Raw genomic sequence first — 20,140 nt, forward strand, 5'->3', positions numbered from 1 at the left:
CAACTGGATCTGCTGTGTTGATTCAGAGCTGAATGTCAGAATGAAGTGAGATAGAAAAGCTGCTTTGAGCTGCAGCATCACGGTCTGACAATGTAACACCATCACAGTTTTCATCTGGCTGTTTTGCTCCAACATGCCGTGAAGTTCAGTTTTTACCTGAAACAATACAGAGATTCTATTTCCAACCAAGACTGGAATAAAAATTAGAATGTTTTGAGGTTATTAATGCAACTAAATCCTTTCAGATGCAAGGATTTACTTCTAAGTTCTAATTCAAGTTTCAGTGGGAGCACATTGCATTCACAAAGAAAAACAACGATACCTTCACAGCAATGTTTAATAAAGCTAAAGCTTCCCTGTTGGCTCATTGGTGGAGTTTGTTCCTGAACATCTGAACCTTAAATCCAGTCAGAGGACCATCTCCAGTCAGAGAACTTCAAGACCTTCCATCGGCTGGACCAGATGTGGCATCAGCTCCCTCTGAACATCTGGATGACAGGAGAAAAGACAGAAAATCAAACACAGATTCACAGAAATACAATTTATTCACTTTCATCATTTTATAAAAGTAGCATGAACTTTAATGAAAGTAAATGTTTTATCTCGTGTTGAAGTTAAATTTAAAGTCAATTTTAATGACAGTTTGTCCTGAGAGGAGTGAGAATGGAGTTTTTCTTTCCTTTTTAGAATATTCCCTCAATATATTCTGTTTACTATTGGCTGCAGAAGCATTTTTCTTTAATTCTTTATTTTTAGATACCTCAGACTGATGCACTTTGCTGGTTTGCAGATAATTTCATGTACAATGAAATGATCCATTCTAACATATTTTGCGAAAACGAGAACTGAAAACCTTCTCAACCATCTCTCAGTCTGCTAAATTCCAGCTGCGACAAAGAATTTTCTGATGTAGTTATTATAATCTCAACTGAACCAGCCATGGAATTAATAAAAATCTGTATATGGATATGATTTTCTCTGATGGAACCACTAAAACTGCATACAATAAAGTAAATCTTTTCTGCTCTGCACACATGCTACACTTTTGTATAACTCTGAATGTCAGAGTAAAGGCAGACAGATCCCGCGATCAGCCACAACATTCTGACCTCTGACAGTTTAAGAGAACAACATCCAGCATCTTGTTCTAATGCAACATTCTGCTGTAAACCTTGATGTTCATGTGGAAGTTTGACATGTACCACCACCTAAACACTGCAGGACAAACAACCCCCTCGTCTCCATGGCAACAGCAGTTCTTGACGCCAGCCGCCATCCTCAGCAGGACAAACTAAAACTGTTCAGGAGTGGTCCGAGGAACACGACAGAGCTCAGCTATTCAACCGGGTTCCATACTCCCCACATCCAGATCTGATGGAGCGTCTGTGGGATGGTCCAGGATCAGCCTAGTCTAGGCAGGACCCACACTGCAACCCACAGAATCCACAGGACATCCCCAGAGGTCCTGATGAACCACTGGGTCAGAGGAGTTTTAGCAGCATAAAGGGACCAACACAGTATTAGTCAGGTGGTCAGAATGTTAGACTGTTATATTGTCATGCTGATTATATGATCAGTAAATGTTACCATCAATTAACATCATATAACGTCCACATTGATCAGGAAAAATAACTAACTGTTCATTCAGAAACTGTGGGGTTGAACCTAAAAACACAGACCTCAACAGCAGTTTGTTTCAAAGCAGAACACCAGCCGGTTTTCACTCAAGAAGCTTTCAGAGCAACAATTAAATGACAGTTTAGTTCTCATTGAGTTCACAGAGTCAGCCAAAATAATGTACACACCCACACACATCTGGAAAAGAAAAATGTACACACGTGGACAAAATTGTTGGTACCCCTCAGTTGAAGAAGGAAAAACCCACAATTCTCACTGAAATCACTTGAAACTCACAAAAGTAACAATAAATAAAAATTTATTGAAAATTAAATAATCAAAATCAGCCATCACTTTTGAATTGTTGATTAACATAATTATTAAAAAAAACAAACTAATGAAATAGGGCTGGACAAAAATGATGGTACCCATAACTTAATATTTTGTTGCACAACCTTCTGAGGCAATCACTGCAATTAAACGATTTCTGTATTTGTCAATGAGCGTTCTGCAGCTGTCAACAGGTATTTTGGCCCACTCCTCATGAGCAAACAGCTCCAGTTGTCTCAGGTTTGATGGGTGTCTTCTCCAAATGGCATGTTTCAGCTCCTTCCACATATGTTCAATGGGATTCAGATCTGGGCTCATAGAAGGCCACTTTAGAATAGTCCAACGCTTTTCTCTCAGCCATTCTTGGGTGTTTTTGGCTGTGTGTTTTGGATCGTTGTCCTGTTGGAAGACCCATGACCTGCGACTGAGACCAAGCTTTCTGACACTAGGCAGCACATTTCTCTCCAGAATGCCTTGATAGTCTTCAGATTTCATCGTACCTTGCACACTTTCAAGACACCCTGTGCCAGATGCAGCAAAGCAGCCCCAAAACATTACTGAGCCTCCTCCATGTTTCACCGTAGGGACAGTGTTCTTTTCTTCGTATGCTTGGTTTTTGAGTCTATGAACATAGAGTTGATGTGCCTTACCAAAAAGCTCCAGTTTGGTCTCATCTGTCCAAAGGACATTCTCCCAGAAGCTTTGTGGCTTGTCAACATGCATTTTTGCAAATTCCAGTCTGGCTTTTTTATGAGTTTTTTTCAGCAGTGGTGTCCTCCTTGGTCGTCTCCCATGAAGTCCACTTTGGCTCAAACAACGACGAATGGTGCGATCTGACACTGATGTACCTTGGCCTTGGAGTTCACCTTTAATTTCTTTGGAGGTTGCTCTGGGCTCTTTGGATACAATTCCAACGATCCGTCTCTTCAATTTGTCATCAATTTTCCTCTTGCGGCCACGTCCAGGGAGGTTGGCTACTGTCCCGTGGGTCTTGAACTTCTGAATAATATGAGCCACTGTTGTCACAGGAACTTCAAGCTGTTTAGAGATGGTCTTATAGCCTTTACCTTTAAGATGTTTGTCTATCATTTTTTTTCGGATGTCCTGGGACAATTCTCTCCTTCGCTTTCTGTTGTCCATGTTCAGTGTGGTACACACCTTTTCACCAAACAGCAGGGTGACTACTTGTCTCCCTTTAAATAGGCAGACTGACTGATTATGAGTTTGGAAACACCTGTGATGTCAATTAAATGACACACCTGAGTTAATCATGTCACTCTGGTCAAATAGTTTTCAATCTTTTATAGAGGTACCATCATTTTTGTCCAGGCCTGTTTCATTAGTTTGTTTTTTTAAATAATTATGTTAATCAACAATTCAAAAGTAATGGCTGTTTTTGATGATTTAATTTTCAATAAATTTTTATTTATTGTTACTTTTGTGAGTTTCAAGTGATTTCAGTGAGAATTGTGGGTTTTTCCTTCTTTAACTGAGGGGTACCAACAATTTTGTCCACGTGTGTATGTCTCTGACATATACATGTCACAGTAGAGATGGCAGTTCAGTAGAATTGGCAATTCTCGTAGTAGAGATGCCAATCAGAATCTCCCCTAGGAGAGATGCCAATCGCAATCTCTACTAGGAGAATTGCCAATTCTCCTAGTAGACATTGCGATTGCTAACCCTAACTCTAACCCTAACCTTAACCAATTCAGGAGAATTGCCAATTCTACTGAATTGCCATCTCTACTGTGACATATATATATATATATATATATATATATATATATATATATATATATATATACGTATATATGTATATATAGAGAGAAAGAGATATTTTGCTGAACTTGTAGTGTTCTATTATAGCTATTTCAATGGCATCAGTTTGCTTTGTTCCCAGTGTCAATGAGCACATCTAATGAGTTTAGGTTAACAAAGAAAGGGCTTATCGCAGAATGATAGTGAACCAGGACACAATGCTCTACTTTACTCCCGAAATGGCCTAGTTTCCGAAAAGTACCAAGAAATTTCCTCAGACACGCTTTTTTCATTCTCCTTTGTCTCTCTGCACTCTTGCCACACCTTATTCTCGCTAGCAACCGAAAACTTGGCATCGATTCGGAAGTTACGCCCAACTTACTAACTAGGCAAATTTTAATATATTGCATTTTAATTGTCTGAAAAAATTACATATATTTGATGTTTGAGGTCTAAAGGGGATAAACACACATTAGCCCAAGAGAGTTTTTTTTCCGATGAGCAAAAATAGTTGCATCTATTTTTGCTGTAAGTATTCATGTTCTTACATATATAAAGTTTGCTTGTCATTAGTAAACATTTTGTTAACAAGCAAGACTTTGGAGAATTTCACTGTATGTCACCCACTGTGATCAGAGAAAGGAAAACAATGCCAACTATGATTAACGGCTAATGATGAAAAACACATGCAGGCTGCAGCGTTCATCTCAGGACGTTGCGTGATGCTAAGTCATTTCTTCACTTTCACGCCATTTGACCCTGACCTTTCCTCTCTGCTGCGATTCTTTGTCAGACTGCACACAATCAATGTCTGTCACCTTCTGCGTGATCACAAAAACAGTGGACCCTCCCTGACAGGTTCTCTACTGGCAGCCCTGTCTCGATGCATTTGGGCAAACCAGATCTTCCATTGGTGGTACTGGGACATCTCCCCTCATTATCCTCTCTGCCCCGCCCTGGACATCTCTCTGGAAGTGATGCTAATAACATGAATTTCAACTGACTGATATGGGTGAAGAACCAGGAGATGAAATCCATACTTCATGCATTTTGCATGCAGTGGTAATTAGGCAATTTTTGGGGTACTAAATGCTTCTGTCAAACCATCCACGTTCCTGGTGAGACAGGAAAAATCCATATGAGATCTAGCAAGATCAAAAAACAGAGTAAATTAAGAATTATAAGAGCACTCTGAACTGATTCAAACATTTCTGGTAGAGATAGGAGATTCCAGAGAAGGCTCAGTAAGTCGTAATACCTTTCACCAATCTTGATCTTCAAACCCTGAAGCCAAACTGGCAGCACCCAGAAAAATTGTCTGCATCGATAGCAGGGGTGATGTTTTGAAGCATAGCCTTAATTATGTGTGCTTTCTTGCTGAATAAGTGTCTGCTTCTCTAACCATCCTTGAGACCCATTTTAAAGGTCTGAGAATGTGCCCCTGACAATCTTTCCCCCCTTTCGTCGCCCTGGGCCCCTGACTCTGGCCATTAGGGAGATTCCTTGTCTTCCCTAAGCAATGACAGGTGAAATGGAGCACAAAATCCCAAAGCCTGCCATGGGCCTCTCCACAACCTCAGTACCTCTAATTCTTACAGACACTCATTTTCCCATTAGCACTTCTTTACACTCATATAATTTTATGACAGACAACAGATTACCAGTGTTTGAGAGGAAATATATACAAGATGCCATGTAATGTCATGCGCCATCGTAATCTACCTGAGAGGCAGTTTGAGCTCATCCCGTGCAAGTGCAGGATGAAGGGTGGGCAGTGTACACTTATGATTCACATTCTTTGATATTGTAGAAAAACATACTTTCTTTGTTACCCTGAGAAATAGCTTGACGTGATCTCTCTGTTCTGCTCACCTTGTGAAATATATCTCCTATGAACATATAAATTGAAAACATCAAATAAGAGGTGTAAAAATTACATCGACACAAAAGCATAGAAATATGCAAATATGCAAAGCTGCTCTGTTTCAAATAACAAAGCTCTTTGTTTCTTTGTCATGCCCTGCAGACTGTTACTTTTGACTTTTTAAAAAAATTACGTCTGTGTTTTCTGTTATCAGATTTTCCTTTTTACATAAATTTGAAAAAAAATATCTGAACAACTTACATAAAATATTGTAAACGATTCTATTGCATCTTTAAGCTAATTATATGCATTATAATTTGCTTAATAATAAGATTCCATGCAGAACTGTATACTCCAACAACCTGTTAATTAGGTCAGTGCATCATTTGCATTTCAAATACATAAAACAAAACAGAAGACATTCTAGCTGTATGGTAACAATCCTCTTCATGACCTTGCAGATGGTGAACTTCAAGATGGAGTTGATAATTTACAGACAAATTTACAGAATTAAAGACAGATGGCAACTTGATGTCATGCTATACTGTATTGCTGGGTGGGCTATTTGGCACTCTCATGCAATAGACTCCAACCTGATGTTTTAGCTGCCTTGCAAAAGTTAAAGAACAACTGAAAAATCAATGATTTTATAATAACAACACGTCAGAGGCTGCTCCAGCAAAAGGTAATTAATTGAGAGAGAAAGTGATAGCACAAAGGGGTCAGTTTTTAGGCTTACTTTTGCATTGCAAGGGTACACAAGTCAATCTGTCCAAAAAAAGAAAGGAAAAATAATCCTAGTAGAAGACAAGAGAACAGAACAGGCATAAACAATATTTGCAGCTTGAAACCGAAACAGCTTAATGGAATTAAGCCATCAATACTTTTATTGTTTATCCACCTGTGTGTTTCCTACTGTAACATGTGTGATGTGTGTTGTCTTGCACAGCCTGTGGTAGCCAGGTCTCTCCAATTACCAAGCCAGTGCTTCTGTTTCAGAAGACAGGTGGTCCTAAACACACCTCTCTTTGTGTGAGCCTGGCAGGGTTGGATGTGGTGGCCACTTGAAACCTGAGTGAGACTGCAAGAGCTGTTCATGGCAGCACCTGGACACTTTCATCCTAATCTAACGATTGTGAGGTGTTGCACTGTGTGAAGCCAGTCTGTTCTCCCATAGCTGAGTCTACAAGGCAGTGGCCACATTAGCAGACCAGCATTCTGCACCTGAGTGTAGCCCGAGCTCTAAAGAGAACAAGAAACGCTGCTGATTCAATACTCATTTATAGTAAGAAATAATGCTGTATGATTAAAATTGAAAAATGTGTTTTGAATTTACATTTGTACAGCTAAAACAGTTCACATGTTGACAAACTGCAGTTGAATCAATCAATGTATTTTGGAAATATCTGTGCCATTGAAATATCTCTATTTTATTTTCTCAGTGGGTCTACTGCTCACTGTTCTGCTGAAATATTTAAAGATTTAGGACAGCTCTGAAAGAAACATTTCAATAGCATAAGTCACTGTAATGCAAAGAAAACTAAATAATTCTAAAACAAAGACCAAAAAACATTTGAAAATCACCGAAAGATGAAAAAATTAACAAAAGTTTATTCAACTGTTCTAACTTCTCCTGAGAATGGACTATGCTTGATGTTTCTTCCTAATTCAAAGAATTAAAACTTCTCTCTTCTTGTCTTTTTCTACATTTGATTAATTACATTGTTATTATACAGAAAAAAATGTGTACACCTCATTCAGCTTGCATATGTATATTGTGTATTGCTTTCTTTTAATGTTTTTATCTAATTTAAGTAATTTGATTTTATCCTGTTATATTTTGAATATTAACTTTTAATATATATATATATATATATATATATATATATATATATATATATATATATATATATATATATATAAAATCAGGGACAAGGTGCTATATTCAGCAACTTACTTGCTTTCTGCCCTGACTGTCTGAACTTGTAGTTTATTAGTCTGAACTTGGAGCTTAAACAAGAAATCTACCTCAGAAAAAAATATTTGTAGTCAATATGTATTAGCTGTAAATGTAATAAAATAATGTGAATATCCAAACTTTAATGTTACTTTTGCCTTTAAGAGCTCTTTCCACTTCAGCGTGGCATTCATTCCGCTGCAGCTATTGGCTGAAACTGAACACGTGACACTGCTGCTGGAGCGGAAGTGTGTGAGACTGAGCGTGTATATTTGTTTACAGCCGCAAAATCTCCGTTTTCACCTCGCCAGCACTGACTTGTGTGACTGAAAAACTTCACTTTTCGGCTCAATGCCTAAAACGGACAGCGAGCAATGCATCTGTAGCTAGTCCCGTGAGTTTGTCACTTTATTACCGTGTAATAACCGGAACAATCCTCGCTAACAAGGCATGCTAATGTTAAGCATCATAAGCTCGCTAAATTTTAGGCACCCTTCGGCTTCCACCGTGGTGTGGCAGTGACAGCAAAATTGTTTTTAGCTGTACAAGGAAGTGCAGAATTTATCGCTGCATTTGTGTGGATGCATGACCGTTGTGTCTTTCAGTGTGTTTACTCGTTAGCTAGCTGGCAGAGAAGCTAACATGAGGTTACACAAGACAGGGTGACCTCTCACATCATGTCTCTGCAAAAATAAGGTATGAATCCACCCTGGGTTTTCAAAATTCTGTTCATGGCCAAATTATTAGTATTTGCAACACATCATTTGGATCCATATTTAGCATCTGACATTGCATGCCTCTGTCTGCAACCTTCCTCTTCCCATCAGGGACCAGATAATGATGCAGAATGACCAAAGACAAGTTGCAATATGGCACTGACTGAAGTGTACTGGGATCATCATATACCACTGCCAAAGCTTGCTCCAATCCAAGCCAAGGTTACTGTCGCCCTGGTGGCACTCCTGTGCTTCATTAACAGCTATGACGGGGAGTTTGTGTTTGATGATTCTGAAGCAATTGTCAACAATAAGGTAGTTTTCCCTTCTTCTTTTTTTTTTAACACAGTATGGCCCCACTTGCAGAAATACAACAGAAATATGCAAAAACAATGATCTTCCCTCATGTTGTAGAAATGCTGCATCGAGTGCTGTCTTCCACATGTCAGTGTTGCTACAGTCAGCCTAATTTGTGACTGTTTATGTTGCAGGATTTGAGACCAACAACACCCCTGAACAACATCTGGAGCAATGACTTCTGGGGAAGCAACCTGAGTAGCAACTCTAGTCACAAATCCTACCGACCTCTCACTGTCCTTACATTTAGGTCAGAAGTCCAATTCACTGTCTGAGCTCACACAAACTGCTGTTACATCATTGCCACGTGACACCACGACATTCACAACGTTCACGTCAGTAATTTAATGACAGTAATGACTCGTCTGACAAAACTCACTCTACTTTTTTGTTTCGTCTATTTTTTTTGTGCTTCAGGTTACATCTACATAGATACTTTTTCATTTTTAAGTGGTCACAATCTGTGGCCAGATCACGTCTCAGCAAATTTTCAGAAAAATCCTTGTGTGTAATAACACATCAGAAGCTGAATAGCTCATGGCCTTTCACACTGGGAATGCATGTGCTGGTGTAAGCATGAAGCATATGGTTGGTTGTTTAGCTATAGAAAATAATGTGGAGTAGAATCATGTATGGGGCTGTTTTTTCTTTAAATCTTACCGCTGCTGGATGTCTGATTTCATTACCAGCCGCTACTGCAATGTGTGCATCTTTTCTCTCTTTGTAATGATGCAGCAAATTCAAAATTACATTTATAGGAAGTAGTTGTTCCAGGACAATAAGTGCACATTTTATACATTTGTCAGTAGTATCTTGTTGTTCTAAGGGAAATATTTCCAGGTAGAATGTAGAAGCGTGCTGCCTCAACCCACAGGTAGTAAATTCGCCTCCATTGTGTTTCAATGCTTTGCACATTTATCACAAAGAAGTCTGGTTCATCTCTGTCTTTGTCAGTAACAACGGTAAAATTATCCACATGTCAGTCTTGCCTTACTTTGCTTTTGTATTGTAAAAACCACATTATCTCTCTTTTAGTTTTGTTTCTTGATTCAATTCTTCTGGTTATTGATAAACCCCTGGAACTGCAATTTAATTTTTAACCTCATGTTCACAGTAACATTACAACTGTCTGATTCAGTGATCCCATGGCAAAAAGCAAGAACAGGCTTGCAGTAACAGCATAACAGCTGCTATCATAGATGGCACGATAAGAAAAGACCGTAGTTCATTTTTCAGTTTGAACTAACCACCGGTAGTAAAGACAGATGGCTTTGTTTTCTCCCGTAATGAGGCCACGTAATGGAGGAGTGATAAATCACAGATGGAAGTGACTGATAAGACCCAATCAGAATACAGATGTGGGTGTCTGCATTACGGTCTTCAAATATCTCAGTTTCTGCCAGTTTAGCCTCGAATTCAATCCCAGAGTTCTCAAACTGAAACTTAGTCAGACAGCTTACAGACTCTATTTTAGAGGTTCTGAAATGTAAAGTGGTTTGGACACTAACTGTAAATGTTGTAAAACAAAATTAATTAGTGTGGATCTAGCCTCAGGATAGCTGGCTGTGCTTATTGATGACCCTACCCATGTGGAGTACACATGCCTGGTGAAGTCTTTCTTACCGTTTGCCAATGCATAAGCATGTAAAATTAGTCTTAACAACAGCTTCCACCCCCCTCACAGATACTTTATGTCCTCGCCTGTGTTCTTCTACACCTGACATACATTTAGCCCCAAAGTTTTCCCTCTCTTGCTGTTGCAGGCTCAACTACCTCGTGGCAGGAGGCTTGCACCCTGTTGGCTTCCACGTGCTGAACATCGTCCTCCATGCTGTCATATCTGCCCTTATGATCGACGTGTTTGCTATACTGATTGGTGGACTGGCCTATGATGAGAAGGGTAGAATACTGAACCATGCTCCCAAGACCTCTCTGCTTGCTGCCGTCTTCTTTGCAGCACACCCAATTCACACTGAGAGTGTAAGTGGAGTTCATTTATGTTAAAAGTTTTTTTTCGTACACAGAACACTAAATGCAGTGTTTTCAACACAATTTTTTTTTTTATTTTGAGAACAGATTTCATTGGCTTTAAAAGCTCTGTATGTCATATCTAAACTTAGCATGAGTGCAGTGAGCATCCATCCATCCATCCATCCTCTATACACCGCTTTATCCTCACTAGGGTCATGGGGGGTGCTGGAGTCTATCCCAGCTGACTCGGGCGAAGGCAGGGGACACCCTGGACAGGTCACCAGTCTGTCATAGTGCTACATATACAGACAAACAATCACTCTTACAATCACACTTAAGGGCAATTTAGAGTAACCAATTAACCTCAGAATATTTTTGGACTGTGGGAGGAAGCCGGAGTACCCGGAGAAAACCCACGCATGCACAGGGAGAACATGCAAACTCCATGCAGAAAGATCCAAGGCCCAGGCTGGAATTTGAACCGGAGATCTTCTTGCTGCAAGGCAAAAGTGCTAACCACTACGTCACTGTGCAGCCCTGCAGTAGCATGACTTTGTTAAAAAAAAAAAATCCTTTGTTTTGGAGTAGTGAGTATAAGATCGAAATTTGATAGTTTTAGGTTTGGGAGCTCATATTGAGACCGTTCTGTACAGTATGACACCGTAACAAAAGTGTGCAGCTACTGTTCCAATGAAGACTGTCCCACCATATACTCATACATTCCTTTCCAGCTACCCTATTGATACGTTTTGGAAAGGTAAGGAAATCGGTGTGCAGAGAATCTAAAGTTATTCAGATGGAAGTTGAATACAAATGTAGTCGTGACCACTGCTTCACTGCATTTGCTTTTTTTTTTAAGAGTAAATATTGCAAATCTTTAAACAAATGAATTTGGAAAGCCAAACCAGTCATATGCTTCCTCACATCATCATGCTGCCCTACCATATCATAATCTATAATCATTAGACAGATCCAGTTTTTTATTTGAACATGATTTGGGTCAATTGCTTAATTGCTGATAAGGTCAACAATTCCTGTTGTGGGCCTGTACAGCTCATTGAAATATACTGGCTGTGATTTTGAGCTGCAAATAAACTTTTCTTAACAATATAGACTCCCTACAGCAGCGTACCATGGCATCTTGACATACTAGTCCAGAGGTTTTATTACTAAACATCCAGTGGTTTCATGCCAAGAACAAAAGCCCCGTCTCAGCTGGGAGTGCAGGGTTAAGGTGCATGTCCTGACTATTAGCTGTGTTGGGATGCTTATTGACCAGCCAGCATATGTGTTTTTGCTGTAAAGCTTGGCTGGAAGGCAGCAATTCCCCCTCTCCATTCTCTTTAATCATGCAGGGCAAGGACAGGGTGAGACCTGGGGGGGTGGGAGGGAGGAAGACTATTGGCTTAGGCCTGCTGTATGTATCAAAGCCAGCAACCCCAGGATGCCAACCATACTGTACCCACACACTGTACAGAACACACACACCAACGGGCCACGCTGATAACGAGAACTTCTCTCCACCTCTGTTAATAAGCTTCCGTTCGTAGCTGAATGCATCACAATATGATTGCGTTCGTGTACATCAGCATGATGCATACGATATTACTGCTTCATAAAGCATACCTGGTTGTTTCACTTGTTTTTTTTCTGCCCTATGTGTCTATCCTTTAATCTCTTGCGACTTATCTGTCTTTTCTTCATCTCAAAAAGGTGGCTGGCATTGTGGGTCGAGCGGACCTTTTATGCGCTCTGTTCTTCCAGCTGTCGTTCCTCACCTACTGCAAAGCTTTTAACAAAGGTAGATGTCTCATACAAGTATTACTCCTTAAATACACAGTAATACTGAGCTTTAAAGAGGACTGTCCATATGTACTGTTAAATATGTTGGCAGCTTTAAACATGGTCTGGCTGCTGGTTTTTAAATGCGTCTGTTTGAACTGTCACATTTTAAGTCGATGCTGTCTCTAACCGGCTCGGTCTTGGCTTTGTGTTCTCAGGGAGTGACAGAGATGACAGGTTTTCTGTCCAGTGGGTTGTGGTCAGCCTCTTGCTGTGTGCTGCAGCAATGCTTTGTAAAGAACAAGGCATCACCGTCTTGGTATGAAGTCTTTTTGCCAAAGCCATTTCTAAAGTTGATGTTTTCATCACACCCAGTGGTATCAATGTGAAAAAGACAGATCTCATCAGTGAAACAACATAAATACTCTGTACAGGCATGCCAATTGATTTTTATCTAATCTTTTATTTCTTGCTTACATGAAAAGTCTAAGAGTCTCATGTTTTTCTCATCTGTGAAAAGAGCTAAAGATCCATTTTGTTGCTGACCTATATAAATTTTAAATGCCGTTTCTCACTCCTTCTCTATGTATTTTCCTTCAGGGTGTGAATGCAGCCTTTGATGTCCTCCTGATCTGTAATGTTAATGTGTATGAACTCAGCCAGAGGCTACTCCTTAGGAAGAATCCACTTGATGTGAGTTACGTTTAATGTACCCACCCCCTCTTTTCTGTCATAAATTATGCACTCCCTTATATGATTAATGTCACATCACATACATTTTCTATGTAAATCAGTATGATTTTCTGTATATTACTAAAGTAACATTACTAGAAAGTAACTAGCAAGCAGTAATTGTCAGTGACATGTGCTAATGTTTTTCTGATAGGTAAGTGAGATATTCCGAATGGGGTTGCTGACACGATTGGCCCTCATGGGTCTTGGAGGACTCTTAATGCTCTATGCACGCTGGAGGATAATGGGAACAGGACCACCAGCATTCACTGAAGTAGACAACCCAGCCTCTTTTGCAGAAAGTGTATTTCTTAGAGTGAGTAAGATTTGTTTTTGGAGTTCATTTATTTGGAAAGACAACATTTAAGAATCTTACAGGTAATTTTATCCTGAAGTCTTAAATTATTAAGGCTATAAAACAGGATTTATGCAATTATCAACTGACTTTGTGACATATTTCATTTTTTTCAAGATTTAAGTTAACTTAAATATTTCATAATGTGTTGTCTGAAGCATTTTTTTTTTTATTTTTTAGCAGAGATGAAATTAAATGCTCTTCCTCCCTCATCTTTCCCTGCTCTCTCCCGTTCTCACCCCATCCTGTTTCCTTTTGATTGGCAGATAGTGAACTATAATTACTACTACTCTCTTAATGCCTGGCTGCTGCTGTGTCCCTGGTGGCTGTGTTTTGATTGGTCCATGGGCTGTGTGCCTCTCATTAAGTCAGCCACTGATTGGAGGATGGTGTGGCTGCTGCTGCTCTGGTGCATCCTGATAGGCTTGATAAGCCAAGCCTTATGCTCGCAGGACAGCCAGAGAAGGAGGTAAGCAAGCACAGCCATCTCACACTATCTCTGGATGAAATGAAGAACACGCTGGTGTCTCCAGACTTCCACTTAATTATGAAAATAGATTACATCCACTGCAGTGTGACCAGAGCAGCACTTCTCCATTGCTGTTAGAGGACTTCTCCGTCGGTTAGATCCAGACTGTGTGAGGGGTTCATAGGGAAAGTTCTCTGAGTTTTGGATGCTTCTTTCATCCATTCATTGAGCCTACATTTCTTTAGCTCAAACCTCATCAGACTGGCTGGGTGATACAGTTAAAGTAATGATCACGATAAAGTGTTTCACATCAGGCAATATCGATCATTTTTCATTGTTTCCGATGCACCATTTTTAATAAAGAATAAAAGTGCATTTTGAATCCAGTAACCTTAATTTCAGTTTAACCGCTTTATTTATCAATGATCATGAAATACAGAAATAAATCGTTTTACACACATGATTAAGAATATGAATACACAGGCTAAGTGTGAAGGAATGATCTCCCTTTGAAACACGTTAGATTAAGAAAAACAAGTAAAATCAGCTTTGTGTAAATGGACATTCCAATAAGAATAAACATGCAACAAATTAACAAACTTAAAAGCGACTCTTCTCTTGATTATTGTAAATAAAATTATAAAACATTTTTTAACCTACAACATGTGCACAATGTAAAAATGATTTAGAGACGTTCCGTGTATGAGGGGTGACTGTAGTGTAATAATTTTTGAATACGATGTGCTACAATTAAAAGATGATATAATAATGGCAAATGCTATTAAACTGAAGAACAGAATTAAAACGTGTATAAAGCACATAATGATGAATATTTCTAGTAATGTCTGTTTTGATGGTAAGGTGCCTGTCTGTGGAAGACACACACACACACACAGCTGGATGATCACAAAGTATAACCTGTAACTTTGGTGTGAAGACACATGCTTTGTAGAAAATGATATGTGGAGAAATAAAAACACAATGGTGTAAACTTAGAATAGATCTAGCCTACACCCCCTTTCAAAAGTTTTAGGACACTGTCTCATTCAAATAAAGTAGAACCTGTCCTACAGCTTTTGACAGGGGGTGGATTTCATCACATGGATGTGATCAGGGCAGGACTCTGATCATACATGTAAAGTTTCAGGCAGATTGGAGCATGTTCAGGACATTTACACAGCATTTGAAATTTCATGGCGAAGGATCAAAATTCCAGAGGCCGCCACGGACACGCCCTTTGACTTTGGAAAAAGATTTTAATAACTTTGGATCATTAAGGCCTCCTGTATGTACTGGCCCAATTTGAGGTGAATTGGAGTTTCCCCCTAGGAGGAGTTCGCTCTAGAAAAAAATGAAAAATGGGCAAAATCTGACATTCAACGCAAAATAGCTCACTTCCTGTTGGGTTTGGAATGTGGCTGTCACTGACTTTTTTATTCAGCCTGATGTGCTGCATATGTGTACCAAATTTGGTAGATACACCCCCTGTCAAAAGTTGTAGGACAGGTTCTACTTTATTTGAATGAGAAAGTGTCCTAAAACATTTGACAGTGGGTGTAGGTAGATAGGCAGGTACAGCGACTGGCGACAAAGCCAGGCTCTGGTGGCTGCAGCCTCCACCAGGAGAGGCAATGAAACTCCTAAGCAGCAGCAGGCTAGCACGCCTAGGGGGACCTGCATAGATGCTGAGAGAGAAAACAACAGCCTGCAAAGGGGTTCCATTATCAAAACATAATTAACTGTTTATGAACCAGGGAAGCTGCTTGTGGTTTGCTCATGCAGCCATTATGTGGTTTTAGGTAGTTTTAAGTGAAACTCCTGATATTGCTATTGCTTTATAGCTCAACCCTGGTGTTGAACGTCATTTTTGTGTCATGTCCATGTGTGTAGTCTTTTGGCATTGTGTTGTCTTTTCCTCTCCCTACCAGGACGCTGACCTTGGGCCTGGTGCTGCTGGTGGTCCCTTTCCTGCCTGCTTGCAACGTTTTTTTCAGAGTGGGCTTTGTGATTGCGGAGCGAGTGCTCTACCTGTCTTCGGCCGGCTTCTGTCTACTGCTGGCTTACTCTCTGGGACACTGCTTTTGCCGCTGGCCCAAACACAGGGTAGGGTTAAACTGTACAATAAAAGGTCACGCTAAAGTAAAGGATACTACACCTTGACGAACCGTGCTTCCAGCAAAGACCCAACATAGTTATTTTTCTAATGTCACCAGGTCGCATTGTCCAGATTTCAACTCTTTTATCTAACCAACTGTTTTTGCAGCTTTGATGATTCGGTAACTCAGTGATGCTGAGCAGCGACATGCTTGGGAAATGACTAATGACTTACCTATAAAAGGATGATGCCAGCAGGCGATGTCCACAAGTTACAGAGATGCATTTTGGCCTGTTAACTCAGTGTTGCAGATAATTTATTTTCAAGTTTAGCGTGGCTGTTTAATGCGTCCTTTTCGTTTCTTCTTCCAGAGGTTGCTGTGTGTCATGGTGCTTGCGCTGTTGTGTGTGTATGTTGTCCGCTGTGCTCTCCGCAGTCATCAGTGGCGGTCAGAACAAAGTCTCTTCTCCAGCGCCCTGTCTGTTTGTCCGCTCAATGCCAAGGTTAGAATCGTTTGTGCTTTACAGCTGTGTTTCAGTAAATTATTCAAATTTGCACGTGAAAATAAATGACATTCGCACACTTTAAGCGACATCCTGATGCCTTATGTGTCGATCACTGATTCCTCAGGTGCATTATAATGTGGGAAAGAACCTGGCTGACAAAGGGAACACTTCTGCTGCCGTCAGTTTTTACAGAGAGGCAGTCAGGTATGTCTCCTCACAAACAATGGCTGCTCTAATTGACTTCGAACAAACGAACAAGCAGTTAAATAGTCATGTTGTAATGCTGTTAACTGCTTTCAGGTTACATCCTACCTACGTCCATGCAATGAACAACCTGGGGAATATCCTGAAGGAGAAGAACGAACTCGTAGAGGCAGAGCAGCTGTTGTCTAAAGCTGTTTCTATTCAGTATGTTGTCCACAAAAAAGAATGCACTACTCCATATACAAATACTGTCATTTCTTTGACAGATTTCAACAGTTTCTTTGTGACAGTTTTGTGTTTTTCCACATCTGTGCAGGCCTGACTTTGCTGCAGCTTGGATGAATCTGGGGATAGTTCAGAACAGCCTTCAGAAGTTTGAGAAAGCGGAACAAAGCTACTGGAACGCCATCCGCTTCCGGAGAAAATACCCGGACTGTTACTACAACCTGGGACGCTTGGTGAGGTTTCAGGATGGAAACACTGGTAGTGAACTGCTGTGTTAAAATAAAATAAAAAAAGAGATGATATGCAAACAGAAATAAGGGTTTTAGTGGGATCTGAGTGCTGCTACTTTGCAACTTGATTCCGAATTTTTTTATCAAATAAAAATGGAAAACTAATACTGCATATTTGTTGGTTCTTGCCATACATACAAGATGAATTTTATGAGAGTATTTTTTCTGTACAGTATGCTGACCAGAACAGACACATTGATGCCCTGAATGCTTGGAGGAATGCAACTGTGCTAAAACCTGACCACAGTCTGGCTTGGAACAACATGGTCATTCTGCTTGACAACACCGGTAACAAAATGCACTTCCTGACACACACACAAACATTTTTTAATCCACAAACTTCACTACACTAGACGTCAGTTACTCTAATGTTTCCTTGTGGTGTATGTTTGGGGAAAAAATCATGGAGAGTTTTAATATTTACACATTTGTTAATATAGGTGAATTTAAGAGTTACTTTGTTGTCAAAGAACTCTCTGCTGTGTGGTGCAGCTTGTTACAGCATTAACAGCCAAGAAACACAGCATTGTTATTTTGGAAAAGCAGGAAATCTAAATGGCCAACAAGATTAAACCGGAAGAGCAGGAATCAGCAATGCTTGAAATTTATGTATTAAAGCTTTGTGTTGTGAGTTTTGAAGGCATTCTTCCCTGCCGTGTGGAGAATGCTCTGATTTCCAAACGCTCGAGCCGTTTTGTCAGAAGCTGCTCCCGTGAGGGCGGAGTCTCCCAGGAGGGCACTGGAACTGTCCAATCAGGGCTCAGTATGTTCCTGATCAAACGTGGGCAAGCACAGCCAGAACAGCGCCCCCTCAGAGTTCCCCCACCGCATTTGTTCCCCGAATCTGACAGAAATAATTCTACCCCATCTCCCCAGCTCCCCACCAAACAAAAAAACAAAAAGAGAGAGAGAGAGAGAGAGAAAAGAACAATAGGTGTCATTTTGAAATAGTGAGGAATTGGGAATATTGTTTTCTCTTTGGTCTTCACCCCTCCTCTTTTGTTTTGATCATTCCACAAACAAAAGACCAAATCAGTGTAAATTCAGGCAGACGCACACAGTCACACATGTAGTCACATGTTGGCAAGCTGTGTCTGAAGGGCACAGGCCATGACTCAGGACATGACTGCCATTGTCTCGCCCTCTGTTTCTCTGTCTGCCTCTCTTTCTCCATTTCTGGCCAGACATCAGACAGATCTGTGACAGAGATCAATAACCCAGTGGGCCTTGTGTTCAACCTTAATTAGGAGACTAAACCACTCCTCCATGTGTGGAGAGGGAAAAACTCTGCTCTAGATACTGCTGACAAATAGCAGACGCTCCGTATATTAGCTGCTAACAGCGTATCTTTGAGTTTATGGCTTTACCAATTTAAAACACACTAATGTTAGGCAACATTTTTGCAATTTCTCTATCGCTTGAATAGGTTCTGTGGCATAAACTTCTGCTTTGTCGTGTAGATTTCACTACAAATATATCCGAGCATGTGCCGGTAGCTGTAGGTATGCTCTGAGTATCATTTAATATTAATGTCTGACATTTTTGGTAATTTTCTGGTCCGTCTTCAAGGTAACTTGGGTCAAGCAGAGCTGATCGGCCGAGAGGCTCTGAGACTCCTCCCCAACGACCACACTATCATGTTTTCATTGGCCAACGTCCTGGGGAAATTACAGAAATACAAGGTCAGTCCAGCACAGTACAAACAACAAACTCAGTTTATTTTTCATGCATGTTAAAGATTTTATTCCTCGCGGGTTTGTCTGTGTCTGCTCTAAGTCAGGAGTGGTAAATTTCTCTGACTAGTAAAGATAATTCAGTATATTTTTTTCTGTTTTTCTCAGGAGTCAGAGGGCTTCTTTCTTCACGCCCTTCGGATCAACCCAAATGCTGCTAGTTGCCATGGCAATTTAGGTAAGAGTACTGCCTTTTCAATTGTGTCACATATTGTAGCGCTGCTTAGAGATTCTGTGCCCTCCACAGCAAAAAAATAAAAAATATTATTCATGCTAGCAGAAGCAATATTTTGCAGCCTACCTGTATTGAAAGAATAGAATCAGCTTTAATGTTTCTGCTTTTCCTCAGCTGTGTTGTATCATCGATGGGGGAAGCTGGAGCTGGCAAAGAAACACTATGAGCTGTCTCTAAAGATGGACCCCGAGGCTCCTGGGACCAGAGACAACTACAACATGCTGCGACGCAAACTGGACCAGCTTAAACGCAGCGCACCCTGAGGGAGCCCACTGGGCCCCCTGCCTACTGTAAAACACATTTTTCCATTGTTCCTTTTGGTATTATTTTATCTCGCTAATTCTGGCTTTGAAACATTTGGAAATAAAGACCACGATCTCTGTATCTTGCTCTGGTTTTGTTCTTTAGCGGATAAAGTGCTTAAAGGCAGAGGCAAAAGGGGAAAAGCAATATGTTGCACAGCTGCAAATGCCATTTTGCAGTTTTAACTATTATTGTAGACTTTTTCATGTATGAGACCCAAGTGTTGAGTGTCTAATTTGATTTCATGGGTGTGAGATGTGTCTGGATGCCTGTGCTGCTTACATGGTCGGCTGCACTGTGCTGTTTTGTTGCCCCATTTGAAGGCCATGTGGACCTGATCCATGGTGAACCCCATCCTCTTTTCATCTCTGACCCCATGTTGTGTCAGCTGGACAGAACACCGTGCATGTGTGGATTCGGAGAATCTGCTGTAAAATCTATTTAGCTTGGCCCTTTTTCAGGAATGTTTCTATACGCCAAAGCTGCTGTAGTTTGGACAGGGAGTGTTAGTCTGCACGTGTCGTCTTTACGCATGCAGAAAAACGTGGCAATTTGTTTGTGAGAGGCATCAGATGGCGAGGTTTTTTTTTTTTAATGTACATCTCTTTGCTCCTAAGTGGGATGACACTCTTAAGGTT

General features: G+C 40.4%; 1 protein-coding gene across 1 annotated transcript; it reads left to right on the top strand.

Annotated features, from left to right (window-relative positions):
* Positions 1–7,745: 7,745 nt before the first annotated feature.
* Positions 7,746–19,583, top strand: tmtc4 (transmembrane O-mannosyltransferase targeting cadherins 4). The gene is made up of 19 exons (XM_022195215.2): positions 7,746–7,923; positions 8,135–8,225; positions 8,357–8,560; positions 8,737–8,852; positions 10,366–10,582; positions 12,287–12,374; positions 12,574–12,674; positions 12,956–13,048; positions 13,242–13,403; positions 13,709–13,911; positions 15,840–16,014; positions 16,378–16,509; positions 16,637–16,716; positions 16,813–16,920; positions 17,033–17,174; positions 17,405–17,519; positions 18,801–18,913; positions 19,073–19,142; positions 19,314–19,583. Exons 3-19 carry the CDS (start codon positions 8,399–8,401, stop codon positions 19,460–19,462), a joined length of 2,226 nt encoding a protein of 741 aa, XP_022050907.1. The 5' UTR covers positions 7,746–7,923; positions 8,135–8,225; positions 8,357–8,398; the 3' UTR covers positions 19,463–19,583.
* Positions 19,584–20,140: the final 557 nt, after the last annotated feature.

Source organism: Acanthochromis polyacanthus, chromosome 14 (genome assembly GCF_021347895.1).
Source record: "Acanthochromis polyacanthus isolate Apoly-LR-REF ecotype Palm Island chromosome 14, KAUST_Apoly_ChrSc, whole genome shotgun sequence".
NCBI classification, from domain to species: Eukaryota; Metazoa; Chordata; class Actinopteri; family Pomacentridae; genus Acanthochromis; species Acanthochromis polyacanthus.

Excerpts from the sequence above, each read along its gene's own strand:
- tmtc4 (XM_022195215.2), top strand. The coding sequence starts at position 8,399 with ATGGCACTGACTGAAGTGTACTGGGATCATCATATACCACTGCCAAAG. Across the intron at positions 16,921-17,032 it reads TCTAAAGCTGTTTCTATTCA|GCCTGACTTTGCTGCAGCTT; the intron begins GTATGTTGTCCA and ends ACATCTGTGCAG. Across the intron at positions 18,914-19,072 it reads GGAAATTACAGAAATACAAG|GAGTCAGAGGGCTTCTTTCT; the intron begins GTCAGTCCAGCA and ends TGTTTTTCTCAG.